General features: G+C 41.0%; 1 protein-coding gene across 2 annotated transcripts in view; it reads left to right on the top strand.

The window, feature by feature from the left end:
- The window catches only part of NELL1 (neural EGFL like 1), a 1,014,750-nt gene that overhangs the window by 625,973 nt on the left and 363,804 nt on the right, over positions 1 to 24,973 (top strand). For both annotated transcript variants that reach the window (XM_043452361.1, XM_043452360.1), the window contains exon 14: positions 8,431 to 8,553. In XM_043452361.1, the coding sequence (XP_043308296.1) occupies positions 8,431 to 8,553 (123 nt within the window). The remainder of the gene's footprint in view (positions 1 to 8,430; positions 8,554 to 24,973) is intronic.

The raw sequence follows: 24,973 nt of genomic DNA, 5'->3' as shown, positions 1-24,973 counted from the left end.
ACTGGTTTTGGCACAAGCTTTTGCAATTCAGTGAAGGAAAAGTGGCCTCTTCAACAAATGACATGCATAGGCCAAAACCTAAACTTCTTACCATATGCAAAAATAAATTCTAAATGGGTCATGAATTTATAATCTAAGAGGTAGAAGTACAAAACTGTTAAGGAAAAAATGGGAGGAAATCTTTGAGATCTAGGGCTAGAGAAGGAGTTCTTACATGTGATATCTAATGCACTATTAATAAAATGAAAAATAGGTAAATTGAATTTCATCAAAAGTAAAACATTTTTGCATTGTGAAAGGCTGCAACCAGGATGAAAATACAAGCTAGAGACTGTGAAAATATCTGCAAATCACATATCCAATGAAGGCTTTATATCTGGAATATATGAAGAATTCTCAAAACTCAACAGAAAAGAAAAAAAGACCCAGTAGTACAATCAGCAAAAGACATTTCACCAAAGATATAGATGGCAAAGGAACATGTGGAAAGATGCTATCATCACTGGCTATTAGTAAAATGGCAAATTAAGATCTCAATGCGGTATCATAACACACACAATATGAATGACTACAGTCGTAAAAATGACAGTTCCAAGTGCTAGCAATGATGTAGAGAAATGATCACTCATGCATTGACAGTGGGAATGTAAAATAGTACAGCCATTCTGGAAGTTCATTTGGTAGTTTCTTACAAAACAGAACAGTCACTTACCAGATGCCCCTATAATCACACTCTTGGATATTTATCCCAGAGTAATGAAAATATAGCCACATAAAAACCTGTGCACAGATGTTTGCAGCACCTTTTTTCAGAGCTGTGAAGCACAGGAAACAATCCAAGTCCCTTCAGCATGTGAATGGTTGAACAAACTGATACATCATTCCAATGGACTACTACACAGCAGTAAAAAAGGGATGAGCTGTTGACGCTACAACAGTCTGAATGCAACTCAGGGGCATTAAATCTATTTTTTGAAAAGTAAGTCTCAAAGTTTACTTAACTGTGTAATGCCATGGTATAACATTGTCTAAATGACAACTATGGAGAACCAGATTAGCGGTTGATAGGGGCCAGGAATTGGGGGTGATGAGGATAGTGTGGATAAGTATAAACAGCAAAGACATAGCATGATTGTGGTGGTTGTGTTAACAATATTTATATCAGTTCATATTGCTGAGAAACTACAACCCGTATATACATAACACACGTGAGCTGCAGTTGAAAAACATAGGTATGAACTGACTAACGTCCTGTAAAGACTACTGTAGCAGTGATGCACGGATGTCATTTCCTGGTTTAGATACTGAACCGCCAGCTATATAAGACGCGCGCTATGGATGAGAAACTGGGCTGGAGGGAGATCAGGGACACTTTGTAACTACTTTTTGCCAGCCTTCCGGTACGTTGTAGTTCCCTTTTTTTTTTTTTTTTTTAAGGTAAAAAGAAATTATCTGCATTGTGACCACATTGTAGATGTTTGAATGCTTCATAACTACTCTGGGGGTTTGGAAAGAATGCGGAGAAAGAATGAGGTATTGGGAATTCGAGTCCCTTTGACATAGCAACTACTACCCTCTATATACTTATCGATGCCTCCAAACTCCAATTTCATCTGTGAAAACATGACTTATAAAGACCTGCTTGGCATATCCCAAAGTGAGTCACTAAAACTTTTTTTTTTTGTGAAATGCAAACTAGATCACCTTTGAACCCCAGTGAAGCTGTAAGCGCAGTAGATCCCAAATTAAGACTTTTGCAGTCACGGCTGTAGTGACTGTTTCAGTAGCTTGCTTGGATCCTGCTTACTTCACTAAGAAAAAGTATGTTAATTGAAAATGGTGATTGATTACAATGTTACAGAAGTGTATGGGCGTCCTGAGTCATCCCATGAAAAAGAGAAGAAAGGAGAAAGGATCCATGTGATAATGACAATGCTTAATGAACACTCATTAAGTATTAGCCAACTAATTAATTAAATATTAATTAAATTAAATTAAATATTAGCCAACATAACATTAATTATCATCAGTATGGAGAGTTTGATGCCAAATCATTAGTTCTTTGTCTTGAGAGGTTTGATACTCCAAATTTACTATAATCAAGCTGGTTTGTATGTCAACAATCCTAAACATAAATCCTTCAGCTTCCCAATGTATAGTCTTGTTTCTTGGGAACTATAATTGAAGCTAAGCAAATGTTTCTTTGTTTAATATCTTCAAAAGTGAAAGTCACTCAGTCCTGTCCGACTCTTTGTGACCCCATGGACTATACAGTCCATGGAATTTTCCAGGCCAGAATTCTGGAGTGGGTAGCCATTCCCTTCTCCAGGGAATCTTCCCAGCCCAGGGATCGAACCCAGGTCTCTTGCATTGTAGGCAGATTCTTTACCAGAAAAGCCACAAGGGAAGCCCAAGAATACTGGAGTGGGTAGCCTATCCCTTCTCCAGTGGATCTTCCCGACCCAGGAATCAAACCGGGGTCTCCTGCGTTGCAGGCGGATCCGTTATCAACCGAGCTATCAGGGAAACCCAATATCTTCAAAGAGGTATTCTTATTTAAGTGTATTCGGAGTTCTGTCTGTTCACAGCTTTCCTGCCTGAACTTCCATCCCTTAAAGAAGGTTTTCTTAACCAGCTTAACTGCCATTCAACAATGAAGTCTGCTCACAAGTAACTAATAGTGGGAAAAAGGAGTAACACTACTAGTAGTAGTAGTAGCAATGATAGTGAACTAGTTTACACTTATTGAGCACTTACCAGTTACTCTGCTGTAATAAATGTCATATCTATATTAACTGAGTCCTCATCACAACCCTAGGAGATGGGTTGTATCCTATTCACATTTTACATATGGAAGCTAAGACTGGCTGTTTGAGTCACTCAAATGCCTATAGCTACTAAGTGGCATATCCAGGATCATCTAACCCAGGCTGTGTGCTTCTAGAACCTCTTGCCTCTATGTCCTGCCACCTCTCACAAATGCTTGTCTCACACTGTCTACAGCATCTCCAGCAGCTGGAAGGGAATTTGAGATTTTTAGGAGGAGACCATTTCTTCTGTGACCATCTCTGTCAAACATAGTTTTGAAGGTGCTGAATACTTTGAAAACTTAGGCGTGACTAAAGATAATAAGGGGGAAATGTTTTGAAACTCTTGCCCTTTGGGGATAGATTGGATTTTCAGTGGGTATTTGGGGCCAGTACAGGAAAAGACAGTCTTTATTCTTGGCATCATGCAATCACTTCCCCAGTGTCTATAGGCACGAGTCCAAACTCCTCCACTTAGTAGTTTTGTGATGTTAGAGTATTTAATAATGCAATCTTTAAATGTAATAATGTCTTCATTCCTTCATTGTAAAATGAGTATATTTCATGTGGTTGTTGGGAGAATTAAATGACATATATGTGATAATATTTAGCTCAGTTGAAGAAGGAAATGGCAATCCACTCCAGTATTCTTGCCTGGGAAATCCCATGGACAGAGAAGCCTGATGGGCTGCAGTCCATGGGGTCACAGAAATCGGACACAACTTAGTAACTAAACCGATACTGCCACCATTTAGCTCAGTGCTGAGCACTTTGGATTCACTATTACTATGTGAGAGAGGGCTTCCCAGGTGGAGCTAGTGGTAAAGAATACACCTGCTAGTGCAGGAAACATAAGAAACCCGGGTTTGATCCCTGGCTTGGGAAGATCCCCTGGAGGAGGGCATGGCAACCCACTCCAGTATTTTTGCTTAGAGAATCCCATGGACAGAGGAGCCTGGTAGGCTACAGTCCATGTGATTGCAAAGAGTCTGACATGACTGAAGTGACTTAGCACAACACATATGAAGTAGAGGGAGGTAAAGTCTGGGTTATCGAAGATTTGCTACAGTTTGTCTCCTCAAAGTTAACTAGTTCATTGGGCATTCATGATAAAACTTGCAAGTCTCATCACCATATATTGTAATATCATTGCCTCCAAAGTGATGAAAGATATTAAATTTATTAAAAGCTCCAAGATGGGTTAAATTCATATGGTGTCAAGAGTACATGGAAGCCTGCATGGCAAGAGTGTTCATATGAAATGGTATTTGAAGCCAGACAAAAGCATAGATTTTTCACTTCATTGTGAGAGTACTTTGAGTCCAGGAACCTCATGACAAGCTAAAGAGGTAGTAATTAACTTATACATTTGCAAGAGAGTGATCAGTCCACCTCATCAGAGAAAGGGGTTTGCCTCAAGAATATTGGGAGATAACAGGGTCAGTTCAGTTCAGTTGCTCAGCCGTGTCTGATTCTTTGTGACCCCATGGACTGCAGCACGCCAGGCCTCCCTGTTCATCACCAGCTCCTGGAGTTTACTCAAACTCATGCCCGTTGAGTCAGTGATGGCATCCAACCATCTCATCCTCTGCCAGCCCCTTGTCCTTCTGCCTTCAATCTTTCCCAGTATCAGGGTCTTTTGTATGAGTCATCTTTTCACATCAGGTGGCCAAAGTACTGGAGTTTCAGCTTCAGCATCAGTCCTTCCAATGAATATTCAGGACTGATTTTCTTTAGGATGGACTGGTTGGATCTCCTTGTAGTCCAAGGGACTCTCAAGAGTCTTCTCCAACACCACAGTTCAAAAGCATCAATTCTTCGGCACTCAGCTTTCTTTATAGTCCAACTCTCACATCCATACATGACCACTGGAAAATACATAGCTTTGACTGGACAGACCTTTGTTGGCAAAGTAATGTCTCTGCTTTTTAATATGCTGTCTAGGTTGGTCATAACTTTTCTTCCAAGTAGCAAGCGTCTTTTAATTTCATGGCTGTAGTCACCATCCGCACTGATTTTGGAGCCCCCCCAAAATAGTCTGCTACTCTTTCTACTGTTTCCCCATCTGTTTGCCATGAAGTGATTGGACCAGATGCCATGATCTTAGTTTTCTGAATGTTGAGCTTTAAGCCAACTTTTTCACTCTCCTCTTTCACTTTCATCAAGAGGCTTTTTAGTTCTTCTTCGCTTTCTACCCTAATGGTAGTGCCATCTGCATATCTGAGGTTACTAATATTTCTCCCAGCAATCTTGATTCCAGCTTGTGCTTTATCCAGCCCAGCATTTCTCATGATGTACTCTGCATTTAAGTTAAATAAGCAGGGTGACAATATACAGCCTTGACATACTTCTTTTCCTATTTGGAACCAGTCTGTTGTTCCATGTCTGATTCTTACTGTTTCCTGACCTGCATACAGATTTCTGAAGAGGCATGTCAGGTGGTCTGGTATTCCCATCTCTTTCAGAATTTTCTACAGTTTGCTGTGATCCACACAGTCAAAAACTTTGGCATAGTCAATAAAGCAGAAATGGATGTTTTTCTGGAACTCTCTTGCTTTTTTGATGATCCAATAGATGTTGGCAATTTGATCTCTGGTTCCTCTGCCTCTTCTAAAACCAGCTTAAACATCTGGTAATTTACAGCTCATGTATTAGTGAAGCCTGGCTTGGAGAATTTTGAGCACTACTTTACTAGCGTGTGAGATGAGTGCAATTGTGCAGTAGTTTGGGCATTCTTTGGCATTGCCAAAGAATGGTTTGTGACATTGAGACAGTGAGACAGGAGACAGTGAGCAAGACCATCCCCAAGAAAAAGAAATGCAAAAAAGCATAATGGCTGTCTCAGGAGGTCTTAGGAATTGCTGTGAAAAGAAGAGAAGCAAAAAGCAAAGGAGAAAAGGAAAGATATTTCCATTTGAATGCAGAGTTCCCAAGAATATCAAGGAGAGGTAAGAAAGCCTTCCTCAGTGATAACAGGATAGGTGTGTTAATTAACCCAATGGGATAATCCTTTCTGAATGTATATCAAATTATTACATTGTACATTTTCAGTATCTTTCAATTCTATTTGTTAAGTATGACTTTATTAAGCTGATGATGTGAGTGGGATGGTTGGAAACTGGAAAGATAGCAATGGGCTAGACTTCTGGAATGTTGCAGAAAATCATATATTTCTCCACACTGTTGTTTTACCTGGAGTGCCCTTCTTGAGCATTTCTGGCTGAGAAAGCCATGACCGTTTTTCAAAGGCTAGTTTGAATACCATATCTTTCAAGAAAAAATTTTCTGCCTATTGGAAGGCATTTCTTCGCTCTAGTGAACTTCTTTTCGGTTTCTCTTTGTTTCTCTTAGCAAACATGAGCACACGTGCTCGTTTGCCTAGGTCGTTCTGAGTTATGCCTCTTATTCCAGTGTACTTATTAACAAAGTCCCCTTTCACTCTAAAATATGTTCTGTTTATATGATAAAATATAAGGTCACCTACTTATAACTCTTATAGCTTCTCCCCTGTGTTCTGGTTAGTGACATATTGCTGTCTGGTGACCTCTATTAAAACATTCATGTGAGCAGGGACCGTATCTACTCATTTGTATTCCCAATACAGACTCTAATGATTTTTTATTAAGTGGATTTAAATAAGTATATTGAAAACTCTTGGGGTCTAATCCTTTATTCTTAGACGTTTTTGTCTTCTTGACGTTTTCTGGTATTGCACCTGTACTTATGAGGTGCTTGCTAGGTCTGTAAATGTGGTCGGACATTCACAGGGCTCTACTATTTCTGGAACAACCTGAAGATGATTTGAGCACTGACTAGAGGTGTGTCTTCATAAATCTCCTCCCCTCACACTGCTTGCTAACCTGTGCACGTGTCTCTCTGACAGTTTGAGTTTGTCTTCTGGCCTTAAGACACATTTTCTTTGAAAAAATGCAAGGTGTTAAGAGCAATGGGCAAGTATCTACTTGACCTTATTGCTTGTGGGTGACTGAAACAGCTCTACTTTGCAGAATTTAACTTTTCTCTAGGACTCTTTAACCTAGTTCCTCTTAGGAAATTTAAAATAAAAAAATAATGAAGATAGACGTTATTTCACTTGATTGCTACATTGATCTAATAGTTTGCATAACAAATATATTGAGTGTTTAGTTACGTTCACTTAGTGTTGTTTTCTTTGAGGTTTCTAGTTGGGATTTCAACTTTTGTTTTATAGTCTTATGACTTCAATAACCCTACTTGATTTTTCCTCTTAAAATTTCTAAGTCATAGTAGCAGATGTTAAAGGGAGTAAAGGGCATAAACTTTCCCGTAGTATTTATTTACAGAGCAGTCATTTAGGTGAATATAAAAAGTTCCCAGTGATAAGGGGAGAGTGTAGTTATCTGTGAAATCTTGATTTCTAACTTGGAATCTTTCAGTCCATTTCATAGTGTTAGATATATTTTCCCCTGTGTCCTGTGAATTAAGGATGCTGTGGCTATTTGAATATATGTAACCATATTACTACACATCAGGCATCAGCACGGTGGTTAAGTTCTGAACCCTGTGAAAATGGTTAGTGCTGCTCTGCCAGGCTGAGGAGCTGGGCCTTCCTCTTTAGTTTTACCCTCCTTGTTCTTTTGGAGAAGGATATTGAGAGGATGTGACAGGTGTTTGGATCACCAGCTGAGGCCTGGCAATCAGAGCCTCCACATGCAATCCCTGTCCTTGTAATACATATTCTGCCCACTGTTCCCACAGTCAGAGCTGTTTCAAGGACACAACCCTGAAAGAGCAAGGCATTGTTGAGACCATCAGGATGGAATGCAGGACCGAACCCCATTAAGGCCTCTATATAAACTTTTCAGATTCTGGTGGGCAAGTGCAGAGATCTACTGGTCTTGCACCTGCCCAAGACCAGTCTCACATGTGAGTCCCCTTGCTTATTAAATCTGTGTCTAGCAAACTGGAGTGTCTGCCTCTTTCTTTGGTCTCTCCTTGCTCTCTTTGTTTGAAGGCCAGTTTCAGATTTTACCCAGGAAGCTTCCAAGGTTTCCAACCGACATGTTCTACAGAGGCCATGGACTCTCTCCTGTGGGTTTGTTTCTTTTCCTTTTCTTTTTCTCAACTTTGCAGAAAAGTTTCCTGGCCTTGGGACTGTTGACATATCAGACAGGTTGAATTCTTTGTTGTGGCGCGCTGTCCTCTGCCTTGTCGAACGCTTAGCAGCATCCCTGCCCTCCATCCACTAGATGCCGAGAGCATCTCCTTTCTCAAAGCGCGACAACCGAACATCTCCTCGGACATTGTCAAATGTTTCTAGGAGGAAGAAAAGATGCAGGATTGAACACCCCTCTCCCCCACCCCTTGAGAACCTGGCTTTGGAGCCTCCGCAGAAACCTTTGCAGCCATTAAAGAAGCAGTGACCTTAGAGCAACACTTAGCAATCATTGCTACTTGGCTAAATCTCTTGACTTCTCTGACACTCCGTCTGCTTCTGTGCAAAGTGAGGATAATAACATACATCTTCTAGGGTTGTTGAGACTTCAAAGTCCCAATGCGTGGGAGTCACTTTCATTCTTACCTTTTCCAATGTCAGAGATTCCAACTCACGAAAAGGTGTCTCTCTTTCTTGCCCTGCAAACAGAGCACGACGACTGTGGCAGCGGGCAGCACAACTGCGATGAGAACGCCATCTGCACCAACACCGTCCAGGGGCACAGCTGCACCTGCAAACCGGGCTACGTGGGCAACGGCACCATCTGCAGAGGTAGGCTGGCTGCTCTAGGGGCGAGGCTGCCTGTGAGCTGCCCCCCTGCCCGGGTTATTGGTGCTCCTATCACAGGTCCTTCATGCTTTTCTGGTGACTGACCCGGGCCAGGCTTCCTGTCTCTGGTGGGGTCAGCAGGCAAGGACACTGTGCATCAGAGAAGAATAAAAATGCTCTGAGTCTGACTTTGGGGTAGAAGGAAGAAGATGTGCTTGTGGGTCAGGGCATGGTCCCATGTCTAGATGGCCGCCTTCAGCTTTGTCTGTTGGCTTGTGTTTGGTTTTTTATTTTTATTTTTTTTCATTTATATATATTAGTTGGAGGCTAATTACTTTACAGTATTTTAGTGGCTTTTGCCATACATTGATATGAATCAGCCATGGATTTATGTGTGTTCCCCATCCTGAGCCCCCCTCCCACCTCCCTCCCCATCCCATCCCTCTGGGTCATCCCAGTGCACCAGCCCTGAGCACTTGTCTCATGCATCCAACCTGGGCTGGCGATCTGTTTCACACTTGATAATATACATGTTTCAATGCTATTCTCTCAGATCATCCCACCCTCGCCTTCTCCCAGAGTCCAAAAGTCTGTTCTATACATCTGTGTCTCTTTTTCTGTCTTGCATATAGGGTTATCGTTACCATCTTTCTAAATTCCATATATATGTGTTAGTATACAGTATTGGTGTTTTTCTTTCTGGCTTACTTCACTCTGTCTAATGGGCTCCAGTTTCCTCCATCTCATTAGAACTGTGATGGACGTGCTGGTGGCTGAGGTGGGCATCTGTTCTCTGAAAGCCCTTCTCAGACAGCAAGAGGACCCCACTCATGGCCACTCTCCTGGTATCTGCTGGGATATGATGCTAAAAGTTTCAGCCCCCCTCTGTGTTTGGAACAATTTAGAGGCCAGTGCTCTGGCTTTTGTCAGCATTCAGGACAAATTCCCATTACTCCTCCCGTCTAATGGGAACAGAACAGCCCCTGACTCCTCTCAGCTTTTCTCTCTCGTCTCCGCTCAACTCGCTCTGCGCCAGCGCCTTACTCCGCGCCCTTCCCGCACATGCCAGCCACATTCCTGTCTGGGGCTGTGTGCGTGGGCTCCCCCAGCCCGCCTCCATGCTCATTTCCTTCAGGCCTCCACTCAAGTCTCTGCCGTCCTCAGAGACTTAATCTGATCGCTCGGTCAGAAGGAGACCCCTAGGACTTCTCAGTCCTGTGCCCTCCTTTATTTGTCTTAACCCAGCCTCTCAGAACATTATGCATCGTGTGTTTGTATTTCTGTATTATCTGTCTCCTCATAAGCTCTGTGAGAGTGACCATTTGGTCATGTCTCTCTGCTCTTTCCCATCCACTACAATGGTACCTGGCACCTGTAAGCGTCAGCGATCACTCACTGACTGAGTCAGCCAAAGAGGAAACAGATGTCACACTGAAAAAGAGGCAATATCTATATTAAAAAAAACAAAACAAACCAGAAAATAACCCTTTGAGTTAGGTATTATTAGTCTCCCCATTTTAGAGGTCACCATATTGAGACACAGAACGGTTAAGTTACTTACTCAAGGACACACAGCACTCTAGCAGTATTCTTCTGCAGAGATGACATACTGATGATGAGAAATAATATACAGTGACTAAGTCACCATATTCATGCATTAGATTAGAGGAGAATCTTATAATATTGATTGTATTCTGGCTCAGTGAGGTTGGGGTAAACAGCCTCATGCATGACTGAGAGGTAAATGGGTGAAAGTTTTTAATGGCAGTTTGACAAAATCGATCTACTTTTAAAGTAAATCTGAAGGGTCTTAGAGAGATTCTCTTGATTCCATTGACTTTACTTCTTGAAATATGTTCCAAGTATATGCTTTTGAGGGAGAAAAAAATGCATGTACATGGATATGTTTGCTACATTATTTGTATTCACTGAAAACCAAAAACATCCCAAGTGTCTGGCAGTAGTGGAATGATTTAATTTATTTGGAGTATTGTTTCATGGAATAGAATACAGTGGTTTGAAGTTCTGAGCATATGTATGCACACACATGTGCACATGCATATACACACCCATACTAAAATAAATACTTTTGAGAGAAAAAAAGAAAAAGACATATAACCAAGTTACAGAACAGTATATATAGTATCATCACTTGGCTAATTTATATAAATATCTATACATGTATTTATGTAAATGCAGTGACATGGCAAGCATGCAGACTCTTCACCTTATTAACCATGGGGATGGGTGAAAAAGGACATTCACTCATTGCTATGAATTCAGTATTGTTTGTGTCTCCTCTAGTGGGCATTTATATATGTAATATTTGTGGTTTTAAAAAAGCTCCATGAGGCAAATAAAGAAAAAACACTATTGCTCAGTTTTTAAAAGAAGACTTGAATATATTTCTAAAACAAAACAAAAAAGGAACGTAAACATTAATATAATTCCACGGAATATCAAGCCCCTGCTGGTGCATGTGATCTACTGCTGTAAATCTGAGGAGCAATGCAGGGAACTGATCTTAATGCATTTTGTTCAGAATGATCTTACTTCATAAAATGATAGTGGTTGCACCAGGTGAGTGAGCTTGTTTGCCAGTACCTCTCTTGCCATATGTGCTAGGTTGTAGCTTCATCTTTTGTGGAGTTTGAAAGTCCCCACTGCAAAAAATATGAGTTCAAATAACATTTCTGATGTCCACAGACTCTGAAAATACATCTTCCCCCAAAATTATAAATAATGATAATAATTTTCTTAACATAATTTTCCTGGTCAGTCATGTTAACCTCAATAAAATCAGGAAAATCTTGGATTTCATCAGTGTTGTGTGGGGAGGCATTGCAGCGGAGATGAAAAATTTGACCAAGGACTTGGTGAGTTGGGGTTTAGACCTGATTTCCTTACTGGTGGATTGTCACTTCTGTATTTTTACATACTACAATTGGGTCAATATCACCTTCAACATTTATCCAGTAGTGTTATTGTGAAGAATTATTAAAGGAATATACATCACTGTTTTAAGCTATCAAATGCTATAAAAGTGAAGACAGTATTATTGGTGGTACAATGATGAAGGACAAGGAAGAGGCAGTCCATGAGTTGGCTTGAATCTCAGCCTTGTGACTGAGGTACCCAACTATGTGTCTGTTTCAAGGCATACATTTTGTCGTTGAGTTTTCCACTTGTAACTGAATCATTTATAGAGGGAGATGGACCAGGAGAATCAGACAGCTTGAACTAATTTTTTTTTTTCTTTAATGTTTAAAGCTTTGCTAGACATGGTGTTGTTCATGGAATTGGCTACATCTGGGTAGAAGTGAACACTGCTAACACTTCTGTTAACAGGCAGAACACAAGGCAACAGTTTCTTGAACGATGCTAATTAGTGCAAATCCTCTCAGATGGGCTCTCCTGGTGACTGATGCCCATGTAAGGAGCTTTGGTTTGTTTTGTTTTTCTCACGGAGATGGAAAAATACTCTCCCAGCTTCAACAACAGTCATTAAGTAAGTGCAAGGCACCTTGTGCGTGTGTTCACATATGTCATCTCATCTGATTCCCACCATAACCCTGGGAGGTTGGCGGCATTGTCCTTTTTCAGGGGTAAATCTTGAATAAGTCATAGCTGAGTCTGATGAAACCTAGTGGTTATGACTGCTTTTCGTTTCTGTCCTCCCCCGACCTTCCCTTCTTCTTTCTTTTTCTTTCCATTTGTCTTCCTTTTCTTTCTCTCTCCCCTGCATCTCCCTCTTCCTCTCTGGCTGTTGATCATTTAACACACACACTCTCACCTTCTCTCTCTTCCTCTCTCTCTTCAACTAGAAACTCTGATTGCACTGTCTCTTCCCCCCTTTATTCTACAACCCATATTATAAAGTTCACATTCTTGATAAACAGGCAAAAGAATTTAAGCTATGCAGCATCTGTTGTTGAATATTTTGGCATTTGAGGTTAAATGGAAAAAGTACTTGCAAACTGTTGCAGATCAGATTTATATAAGCAGACGTAAAGGTTGGGGTTGTCTGTGGAAGAGTATTTATCTGCTTCCACCCTCCCGCTTTAACCTAGAACTGAAGGTAGCTTTAAGCAGGCAGCTGTTGATAAATTGCTGATAGTCTAAGCCCTCTCTCTTGTCTGTCATTAGGGCTGGATAAGATGTGATGATGCTTGAAAACATTCTTGTCTTAATGACTGATAATATTGACACTGGTTTCATAAACATATAGTGAGTGTGAATTCTGTGTCTGGAGTGTAGCTTGCAGCATGAAAGGAGCAAGAGGCAAATAAAACAAGGTCCAGAGAGAGTCTGCCGTTCAGTTTGGGAAGGGGATTTGAGCAAATGCTTCCAAGCCAGTTGAACAATTTACAAAATGGCACTGTCTCGTGTGGAAGAGGCTTATAAAGAATTGCTCAAAATACAGAGCCATGTGGAAGACATATTATGTGTTAGTTAGGACTCCTCTGACTGCAGATCAAAGAAATCTCCTGGCGGGACTGGCTTGTAATTTGCAGAACTCGGGGTAAGATGAGTGTGGGATCCTTGTTTAAAAAATCTGGTTTTTAAAGGAGTGAAACCATAGAGCTTTTGCCTCTCTTCTGGGGTCTCTTTCTCCACCTATCTTGATGTTTTTATTTCCTATTTAATGTCACTCCTTTGGCCGTGGCGATACTCCTAGGGTGAATGCAGACCACCCCCTACACACACACTTGCACATGCGCCTGGCCCACTGACTGCAGGGCTCCCATGTGCCCTGACTGAGGTGCTGTGACCTGGCTGGGCAGGGTCCCTCGAGCCCACTGACCCAATCCACAGCAGATGGGCAGCCCAGGGGACTGCACTCTCCCCACTGGGTCCCTGGATCACTGAGGACTGCGCCTGCACGCCGCCTGCTGGGGGCTGGGGGTGGCATGGCCATGCTCCACCTGGAAACACCCAGAGCCTGCGTGTCCAAACCCCACCTCCCCGTGTCTGTGCACAGGACCCTGCTGGAGACACAGGGTGGCCATTGTCACTGCTTTCAGGGACTGCGGAACAGAGAGCTGAGAACCCATCCTAGAGAGGGAGGAAGAAGTGGGAGTTGTGTTGGGCAGTCCCGACGTGTGGTCCTCTGTCCCGTTGAACCTCACCTAGAAAGCTTAAATTCAAGGATGAAATTATGAAGAACTTGAAGATGGTGGCCACAGAACGTGAATTCTCAGCTGCTTCTGAATTGGGGGTTCTGTGCAACTGTGCTGGTTCCATGCTTTGTGAAGTAACACCTGTCTATCAGCATTAGTGAGCTTTCTAGACGGGTCATAGAACCTGAAGCAAACGGGCGCTGGGACCCAGGGTCAGCTGTCCAGGAGCTGGGCTGCTGTGGGAACTCGCCCCTTCTGTCTCCTTGCCGCTGCTTTGTGGGTTGGCTTCATACCCTCATTGCAGTCTGGCTTCCGGTTTGTCCATGTCGCTGAGAGTCAGATCCTCTGTTTTGTAGGTTCAAAACATTGGCTGTATCAGCATACCTGAGATGGTTAATCTCTCGGGGATCAATATATTAATTTATTATGATAACTGTCAGGGTTTGAGAGCCTACAAATGACACCCTTGTTTTCCCCCAGCTGCATTGAGAATCAGTTAGGAGGCAGATGAAGAGATCAAGCCAGTGGAGACCAGAATGTTAATATGAATATTGGTAAAGATGATGCCAGAGAACATGGCTTATGTATGTGACAATCATATTCATAATACTGAACACCCAAATTAGGTCAATTTATGCAGCCAATCACAATTGAACCAGGGCACCTCATGGAGGATCTCTACTAAGGCTTCCTATGCAGTTTAGGGCAGGAGGCACCCCAGAAAGGGTTTATCCAGTGGGTGTCCTGACTCCTAGAGCAACAGGGAGGCGAGAACTAGGCTGAACATGTCCAGTTCCTGTCTCCACTCATCAACAATTGGGGGGAAATGAGAAGAAGGAGCAAGAGGCCAAGGGGAAATAACTCCTGGGGAATCAGATAAATGGAAAAGAAGCACCTCTCTCTGCCACCCCACCCCCCAATCCACGAAGAATTTCTATTAAGACGTGGCAAAATGTTTGTGTTTCTAGTTTCACCTTTATTAAATGAAAGATAGGCAGGGAACCACTTCTCAAAATTCAAAATTGTTTAAGTGAAAAATCAGAGCCAGTGAGTTAAGTGGGAATTTTATTGGCTCATCTTCTTAGTATCCGTTCATCTGCCACAACCATCTCCATGGTGGAAATAGTCTTTCCAGAGTCAGTTCCAAAGCTAGTGTGATGTCCTTGCTCAAAACCCACCAGCATTTCAGGAAACAGGGACTGGTGTCACACTCCTGGTGTCCCCACAGTGTCCTCTGTTTTCTGGAGAAGTAGATTAATTAGCCACCCGTTGCCCAGTGTTTATTTTCGAACCATGCAAGGGGCTGTTTAAGTACTTTATATTTTGTGGCAATGTGGTTTTGTTTTCCCTAGTCTTCTAAGTCCAAGAAGCCCATCTTCGTCTCAGTCTGGATGAGCACCCCTCTTCTGTCCTCCAAAGAAACCCTTTAAACACTACTGCAGTCTTTATTATAATCTGCTGCACTTGCCTGTTGACTCATCTCTTGATTTGGAGGTCATGGCTGTGCATCTCTGTTTAACCAGCATTTAGCACAGAGCTAAGCATGTTATACTGCTCAAGAGTTTCTTGATGAATAAACACATGAAGATGCATTTCTATTGGAACATTCACTTGTTTGTCTAGAAGATTTTACAAGGAAGTGAAAGTCCATCTGGGACACAGAGGTACCTCGCTTCTAGAGCCTTACCCCAAGCTTGAGGAAATCATTGCTTCCACAGGTAGATGTGCAAACTGATTTTAATGTTGAGTCTGATAGCTAATGGATCACTGACTTTCAAAGAAAATCTTTGCAATAAAATTCAATTCACTGTAGAAGTTCCTGAAACATAGGTGAATTCTTCAGGCACTTCAGAATGTCATGGTACTCCAAACTCATTTATTATGAGCATGCTTGCATTGAGGTGCATGTGCAGAGGGGCTGCTTCTAAAATTTCTGTTTGAGGGGATGCTGGATCAATTGTACAAGAAGGATACACAGTCGGGAGCAGAAGGCCAGAGAAGTTTTGATATAGACAGAAAGGTTAGTATGACCCCTCATGCTAAAGATGTAAATGAAATCCTGAATTAATAAATAATAGATGTATCTCACATGCACAAAGATGCTTTCAGAGACTTGAAGGCAACATGAAAGGAAAGGAGAGGGAAAATAAAAGGAAAATTATTTTAATAACATATCACTGACGATAATAAAAATTGGTCAACTGCTAGGCTGTGAATCAGATAAGTGATATTCAAAGATTTTGAAGGAAAGTAGCAAGGGGACTAGGAAAGCCTTTGGCAAAAGTACTTAGTACTCTAGAGAGAGTTTTGAAATGTGGTTAAAACAGAATGAGGAAGAATTCAGGAAGATCTCAGTCTAGAAGTCTGCCTTCAGATGTGCAGACAAAGTGTTGGCAAGAATGGTGCAAGGCAAGATTGAATGATTTTGTGGGATAGTTTGACCCATTTAGACCCAAGGCTATTTGTAAAAACATATTCATATTGATAAATTGATGAGGGTTGTGAGTATATTTCTGAGTTCTTTGGAGTAAAGCCTAACCTCTTCAGCAAGGCACTCAAGACCCTATGACAGCTTGGCTGCCTCTGAATATTCCAAGCCTTATCTCTTAAAATATCATCTTCCCCCATTTCCTCACCAGTCATGCTTGTCAGTTAACTAACCTTACTCCTAACAGAACAGCCAGATGACCTCATGCCCCTCTCCTCTCCTTGGGATCATTTATTATCCTGGAGTGAATCTGTTCATCCTCCTTTTATTCCAGTTGACATCCTGTTCATACTTGTTAGGCCAGCTCAAGACCTTGTGCTTCCTGGGTGCTCAGTAATTAGGTAATGATGCAGAATGAGACTTGGCCAGTTCATCTGACACAAATCAACTCTGCTCTTGTAGCTTGATGTATTAATTACCACTAAATCTAGACCACCAGTGAGAAAATCAAAGGAAAATTAAAATTTTAAAGCCAGTGCTTGTGCAATATCTGTTTCAATGTTTTAGAAAATCATCAACGGACCTGCTACTTAAGTTCAAAGACATTGTCTGTTGTACATAGAAAATTCATTTATTCTGCTTTATGTTTCATTCCTACAGATACTGAATGCCCCATAAATACTGAACGTCCTGTGGATACTGAATATAATTATACGAGAAATGATTTAAGTCTTTTAGCCTGTTTTGAGAGATACTAAGCTGCTGCTGCTTTTTTTAATATTTTCATTTATTTTTTTCCATCTATTTCAACAACTTTTTTTTTCTTTTTAGATTTGACCTCTTTCTAGACTCATTCACTTATTTACTCTGCAGTTCTGAAGTGGGCTATGTTTAGAGCTGGAGGGCATGTAACATGCTGGAGAGCCAAGGTAATAGGGAACCATGACAGGTTACCAAGCATACAGCTCTGCCCTTCATGTTCTGAGAAATTTCTATTTCCATAGCCACCTGCCCATCGCAGTGCATCACGTGCTTTTGGAGGGGGCGTTGCCTTTTCATACTGTGTCCTGGCTTTATGTGAGCGATGGAAAACGTTCAGGAGACTCAGATTAGTATTCCACTGTGTGGCCCCAAACAGCATGGCATCCTTTTCTTTGCTGCTCATTTAACTTTCAACTATAGATAAACTTGAGATCACTTTGTTCTATAAAATGAAGTTCTTTTTTTTTTATTCTGAGTGCATGTTGGAGGTTTAGAGGGTTTAGATGTCACCATTGTCCTCTCCCTTCCTGAAGTTTCTTTTTTATTTGTTTATTTATTTTTTCATTTATTTTTATTAGTTGGAGGCTAATTACTTTACAATATTGTAGCGGTTTTTGTCATACATTGACATGAATCAGCCATGGATTTACATGTATTCCCCATCCCGATCCCCCCTCCCACCTCCCTCTCCACCCGATCCCTCTGGGTCTTCCCAGTGCACCAGGCCCGAGCACTTGTCTCATGCATCCAACCTGGGCTGGTGATCTGTTTCACTATAGATAATATACATGTTTCGATGCTGTTCTCTTGAAACATCCCACCCTCGCCTTCTCCCACAGAGTCCAAAAGTCTGTTCTGTACATCTGTGTCTCTTTCTGTTTTGCATATAGGGTTATCATTACCATCTTTCTAAATTCCATATATATGTGTTAGTATGCTGTAATGTTCTTTATCTTTCTGGCTTACTTCACTCTGTCTAATGGGCTCCAGTTTCATCCATCTCATTAGAACTGATTCAAATGAATTCTTTTTAATGGCTGAGTAATATTCCATGCTGTATATGTACCACAGCTTCCTTACCCATTCGTCTGCTAATGGGCATCTAGGTTGCCTTCCTGAAGTTTCAAATCAGTGGAAAATAGATGCGGGTCAGCGAGGGAATCAGAGTGCGGCCTGTATCTTGGGCTCCCTGGGGTCGTCAGGCCCCCATTTCGGGGTCACCCTCTCCTACTCTGTCATTGTAGGGGAGGAGCTGGAAGAGAGGAAGCAGAGTCCTGAGAGCACAGAGGTGGGCAGTTCTGGGATCTTACTGTGCCTGAGACCTGAGAAAAGAGGACTTGCATTGTGCTGGGGACACGGTCTTAGGGGCACACATCATCCAGTCTTCATCACACTTGCCAGGTAGACACTTCTCCTCATAAAGGAAAAAAGCTGTTACTTGGGTATGGAGACGCAGAACCTGATAACAGTCATTCTGCTGCCTGAGGGCTGGAGAAGAAAGCATGACAAAGACTCTCTCACCTCCACTGTTCCACCTCCAGAAAAGCGAACCTATTTCGGATGCATTCATATGATTCCTAATAAAAGTAGATTGATAATAACAGTTGCATGAGTATTGTGGTATCACTACTGCAGTGTTAAGCAGCACTAAAATAACTTCAGCCTTATTTGTAAAGTCACTGTCATGAAAATTCTTACCAAGGACTGTTACTAAGTTTAGATATGTATGTATGTATTACATTCCTTAAGGGGAGCAGGAAGAATGCTTTATAATACTGATTTAATTCTAAAAGAGAGGGAAGAGTCTCTAGGCCCACGAATGTATTATTATGCTTAAAATTTCAATAATGCTTACTATAAAAGATGAGACTGGAGCTTAAAAATAGAACTGATTGTATAGTTTAAGCCATCAAGAGGCATTATGTTCATCAGCTTGATAAAGAAAGGCAGAAAGACACAGAAGCTGTATTGCAGTCTTGAAATGAGCAGCGGTGCATTAAGAAGACAGGTACAAAAGGGAAGTTTGTGTGGTGCAAGGGGCAAAATACTGGTTGTGTTATCTTGACTTAACAAGGAAGACCTTGATGCAGTCTTTTCATATCCTCTGCCCTCAGGTGCATTTTTTCCTGGGCAAAAAAGTGTCTCCTGGATGCACTTAAAGCACTTTCCATCACTTAACCAAAGTCAGTGCTTACCTTTTTTTTTTTTTTTATCAGTGCTTACCTTTTAAAGTTTGCAGTCCAGTAGACATAACCGCATCCCTAGGGGCTTAAGGGATACACATTAAACTAGCTTGTATCTCAGCGGGAGTGGAAATATGATGCTTAGACAAGTGTTAATTCTTTTGAGTGCATTTTGAGGTTGCATTTTGGTGAGTTAAATAGATGTGTCTTATCCATAATTGTCACATGCTAAATGACTCATGAGATTAGTAGACACATATAAATATATATCAGTCGATTTTATTTTAAAACAGGCTACTGAACATTGACTTTCTGGTGAAAAATCAAGATAAGACTGTCTTTCTTTCCTAAGGAACAATTCTCAATGGACCAGGAGACTTCCTTTAGGCAACATTATGGAAAGATGCCACAGTTGATCTGTAGGCTGTCTGCTCAGTGATGATCTGTTTAGGGGAGCAGTTATTTGCAAAATACCTAAAGTATTTCACAACTGGTACTTTTATAGGTGACACCAGCTATACTTGCCATACCCACCTCAGCCCAGAATATATGCAAAGTGCATTTACCTTTTGTAGAGCTGAAAAAATCTAGTACCTGGATGGATGCCATATTTTAAGGCAAGATTGGTATGCATAGATCTGATTCTTCTTAATGACTATTGCATTATGAAAGCTAAGCAGTCATGAGCCTAGAACAGGTTCTAATGCTTGGTCTGCTTGGCCCGGAAACTTCTTAATGTTACTTTAGAGGCTTACCTTGATTCAGATCTTTTTTGTTTTTTTAATATATATATATATATATAACTGAAGTATAGATGACTTACAGTATTTCAGATATACAGGAAAGTGATTCAATTAAAATATATGCATATATTATTTTCCAGTATAGGTTATTACAAGTTATTGACTGTTGTTCCCTGTGCCATATAGCAAACCTTTGTTGCTTGTTGCATATCTCTGTTTGAGTTAGAAATATAGCATTCTATTCATACTAAGTCAAACAAGTAGAATAAAAATGTCATAAATTTTTAGTTAGGCAAAAATTCATAAGTTTTCTAAAATATGTGTTATATATATTGTTTATATTTATGCATACAAAAACTTTTCTACTATGCTTCATAAAAGCTTAAGAAAGAACATCAGAAAAAAAAGAATAGATGGAGAAATTGGAAAGCAAATTAAATGAAATGGGAGCATTGAATATGAAATAGAAAAAGTGAAGCAAACTAGATAAAAGTAAAAGATCATTATATAGTCCAGTTGTTTTTAAGCATGACTGCTCATTAGAAACATCCTGAGCTCTGGAGAAAAGAAAGCAATACCTGGGCATTTGTATTCTTCAAAAAATTTCAAGATAGTTCTGATATGCATCTGGATTTTTTTAATTTATTTATTTTTCATTTATTTTTATTAGTTGGAGGCTAATTACTTTACAATATTGTAGTGCATCTAGATTTTAAAAAGTGATTACAGGTTTTTCTATTAAATAATAGTTTTGGTGATATAGCATTCTATTATTCTCTTGTTGATCAATTATGATCAGTTCAGTTCATTCACTCAGTCATATCTGACTCTTTGAGACCCCATGGACTGCAGCATGCCAGGCTTCCCTGGCCATCACCAACTCCTGGAGCTTACTCAAACTCATATCCATTGAGTCCGTGATGCCATCAACCATCTCATCCTCTGTCATCTCCTTCTCCTTCCGCCTTCAATCTTTCCCAGCATCAGGATCTTTTCCAATGAGCCAGTTCTTCACATCAGGTGGCCAAAGTATTGGAGTTTCAGCTTCAGCATCAGTCCTTCCAATGAATATTCAGGACTGATTTCCTTTAGGATGGACTGGTTGTATATCCTTGCTGTGCAAGGGACTCTCAAGAGTCATCTCCAACACCACAGTTCAAAAGCATCAATCATGAAGCAATGATATTAAGTAATAGCTACATAATCACATTGTGAAAGATGTTTACTAGTTTTCAAAATCAATAGCTAGATAAAAAATAAAAGATAATTAGAATTGCAGGCCTTAATGGGAATATAATTAACTTAAAAATAAAAGATAATTATATACGATTTGGGAGGTCAAGCAGAGTGCTGTGGTAAATGGAAGTGCATATGCATGTGTTTCATCCACCCAGCCAGTCTATGTCTTTTGGTTGGTTCATTTAATCCTTTCCATTTAAGGTAAATATTAATATGCATGATCCTGTTAACATTTTCTTGTTTGGATTTATTTTCTTAGGTCTTTTCTTCTCTTTCCTTCCTAGAGAAGTTCCTTTAGCATTTGTTTTAAAGCTGGTTTTGTGGTACTGAGTTTCCTCAGCTTTTGCTTGTTTGGAAAACTTTTGATGTCTTCATTAGATCTGAAGGAGAGTCTTTCTGAGCAGAGTATTCTTGGTTGTAGGTTCTTCCCTTTCATCTCTTGAAATATATCATGCTATTGCCTTCTGGCTTGTGGAGATTCTGTTGAGAAATCAGCTGATAAACTGATGGGAGCTCCCTTGTATGTTATTTGTCATTTTCCCCTTGTTGTTTTCTTAATATTTTATCTTTGTCTTTAATTTTTGTCAGTTTGATTACTATGTGTCTTAGTGTGTTCCTCCTTGGGTTTATCCTGCCTGGGACTCTGCTTCCTGGACTTGACTATTTCCTTTCCCATGTTCAAAAAGTTTTCAGCTATTATTTCTTCAAATATTTTCTGAGATCCTTTCTCTTGTTCTTCCTCTTATGGGACTTCTACAATGCAAATGTTAGCGCATTTAAAGTTGTCTCAGAGGACTGTTAGGCTGTCTTCATTTCTTTTTATTCTTTTTTCTATATTCTATGACAGTGATTTCCATGATTCTGTCCTCCAGTTCATTTATCCATTTTTCTGCCTCAGTTATTCTGCTATTAATTCCTTCTAGTGTATTATTCAGAGAAGGCAATGGCACCCCACTCCAGTACTCTTGCCTGGAAAATCCCATGGATGGAGGAGCCTGGTAGGCTGCAGTCCAATAGGGTCGCTGAGAGTCGGATACAACTGAGCGACTTCACTTTCACCCATTGGAGAAGGAAATGGCAACCCACTCCAGTGTTCTTGCCTGGAGAATCCCAGGGACGGCGGAGCCTGGTGGGCTGCCATCTATGGGGTGGCACAGAGTCGGACACGACTGAAGCGACTTAGCAGCAGCACCAGCAGCAGTGTATTATTCATCTCTGTTTGTACTTTGGTTCCTGTAGGTCTTTGGTAAACATTTCTTGCATCTTCTGCAAGAAGATGTTTTTCCCGGGATCCTGGATCATCTTCATTATCATTACTCTGAATTTTTTTTCTGGAAGGTTGCCTATCTCCACTTCATTTAGTGGTTTTTCTGTGGTTTTATCCTGCCTCTTCAGCTGAGACATAACTTTCTGTTTTTTCATTGTGATTAACTTTCTGTAAGTTGGTTTTTGTTTTAGCTGCTGTGGGACTGTGCTTCTCCTGTCTGCCCTATGATGGATGAGGTTAAGAGGCTTGTTTAAGCTTCCTGATGGGCGGGACTGGTGGTGGAAAAAAATGGGTCTTGTCCTGGTGGGCAGGGTCCTCCTCTAAAAAGCTTTAATCCAATTACCTGCTGATCGGTGGGGTTGCACTCCCTCCCTGTTAATTGTTAGGCCTGAGGTGATCCAGCCCTGGGGTCTGTGGGCTCTGGGGTAGGGTTAATGGCAACCTCCAAGAGTGTTCATGCCAAAGTGGACCTTCCAGACCTGCTGCTGCCAATGCCACCATCCCTGCAGTGAGCTCCTGCCCACCCACACCTCTGAAGAAGGCCCTCCAACATGGTTTCAATTCCGTCTCCTGTGGTGTCTCTGCTCCTTTCCTCCGGGTCTTGATGAGCGTAAGATTTTGTTTGCACCCTCCAAGACTGGAGTCTCTGTTTCCCCCAGTGCTGTGGAAGTCTTGTAATCAAATCCCACTGGCCTTCAATGCCAGATTCCCTGGGCATTCCCAGTCCCTTTGTCAGATCCAGGCGGGAAAGCCTGATGTGAGGTTCAGAACCTTAACAACGGGAGGGAACCTTAACTTCTTTGGTATGATTGCTCTCCAGTTTGTGGGTCAGCCACACTGCCAGGAGGGATTTGATTTTATCGAGATTGTGCCCCTCCTGTCCTCTTGCTGCAGCTTCTTTGTCTTTGGATGTGGGGTATCTTTTCTTGGTGGGTTCCAGTGTCCTGTCGATGGTTCAACAGCCAGTTGTAATATTGGCTCTCTCACAGGAGTAGATGAGCACACATCTGTCTACTCCACCATCTTGAACTGGAAGCCAATTTAGATCTTTTTTAAGACAAAGGATGAATTGAAAAACATTTACAAAGAATGTGCAAATGTCACCTGAATTTGATGGTAGTGGTCACTGTGATTCTTCCTCAACAGGATTTTTGTGGGATGCTACACTCATACTGACTAGCAGAACGTGATGAGGTTCTCTCTTGCCTGCTTTCACATTTCTGTCTCACCCTATCTCCAATGCAAGGATGCGTTTCTTCATTTCAGCCTCACACATGCCACTCTGTTTTCTAGAATAAAGTTAGGTATATTCCTGGGAGAGTAATTCAGCTCTGTAGACAATTGCTCAGAGACTTAGTCCCTAAAATACAGCTGTCTTCCAACTCAACCAAACTGGGTTCGGTATCTCCTTCTGTTTCTTTTTCCCAATCTTCTCATTTACACATTGTTATTGCTGTTCAGTTGCTAAGTTGTGTCTGACTCTTTGTGACTCCTTGAATTGAATTTATACATAGATGTTTATTTTCCAGGACATCTGTATTGTACCTTGTCCTGTGATAATGAACCAATCTCTTGTTACTCGTTTCCTTATTTGCTAATAGATATAATGACATTGTCAAATTTTTCTCACCCTTACCTCCTAAATTTTAGGGAAAACGGGCAGGTAGTAAGGCTAACATGTGAAACTGCTTGTATGAAGTTAGGACACAGTGGTAGCCTCTGTCAGAGACAAGCTTCGGAATTTCAGTAGTTTCTAAATCGTAAGTTCTTATTTATCACACGCTAAGAGGTGATGGTGAGTGGAGGTCATGCTCCACACAGCAATACAGGGGCCCACTCACCTCCCCCCTTGTAGCTGTGACCTCTTCTTGGTTCTCAGAATTCTCACCGTTTCATCAGCAGATGGGGAAAGAGAATTAGTTCTTATGTGGGAGGTTTGCATGGCCCAGATCTAAATGTGGTGCATACTTCTTTGCTCACGTGGCATTGAGCAGAATTAGGTTGGTGGCCGCCCTTAACAATAGAGCAGAATGTCTGTGAACTTGGGAAGGAGAGGGAGGCCACAGCCATCAGTGAACACTCACAGTCTCTGCTGTGTTATTGTTATAAACACAATTCTAAGTGAGTAAAAATGACTAGATTATTATTTGTAGAAAATAACTTTCCATATGCGATTCTAAAATGGATTCTGGCTGATGCACTGTGAAGATCATTTGTAGACTTTCAAATAAGAAAGACTGGGAGGAGCCTGGGTTTAAAATGGTCTCCAGTTGAATGCACTTATTCTTTCCAGCCATGTCATCACCACTTCTTTCTGGCTTCCGTCAAATTAAAGAGAGTTCACTTTTTATCTAAGCTTCTGATCCAGCCTGTTACAAGAAAAATTGAGAAACTCCTTTATGGGTCACTTGAAAGTAATGCAAAAAACTCAGAATCATTAAACATCTCTTGAGTAGAAGTGCCAGTAACATAGTAAAGTAAGTCTGTACCTGAGCCCTGGATCTCATAATTCTGGGAATTAAATAATCGATTTCTGCTTGTTAATACAACTCTCTTCCTATGGTTTGTGATCATTTCTTCCCAAATCATTGAATTTTCTATTTTTAAACTTGCAATACACAAATCATGTGTTGGTTCTCTTGCACTGTGTCCTATCATTTTACTTATTTAGGGATAATACT

This window comes from Cervus canadensis, chromosome 29 (assembly GCF_019320065.1).
Source record: "Cervus canadensis isolate Bull #8, Minnesota chromosome 29, ASM1932006v1, whole genome shotgun sequence".
NCBI classification, from domain to species: domain Eukaryota; kingdom Metazoa; phylum Chordata; class Mammalia; order Artiodactyla; family Cervidae; genus Cervus; species Cervus canadensis.
This window is presented reverse-complemented; position numbering and strand designations above follow the sequence as displayed.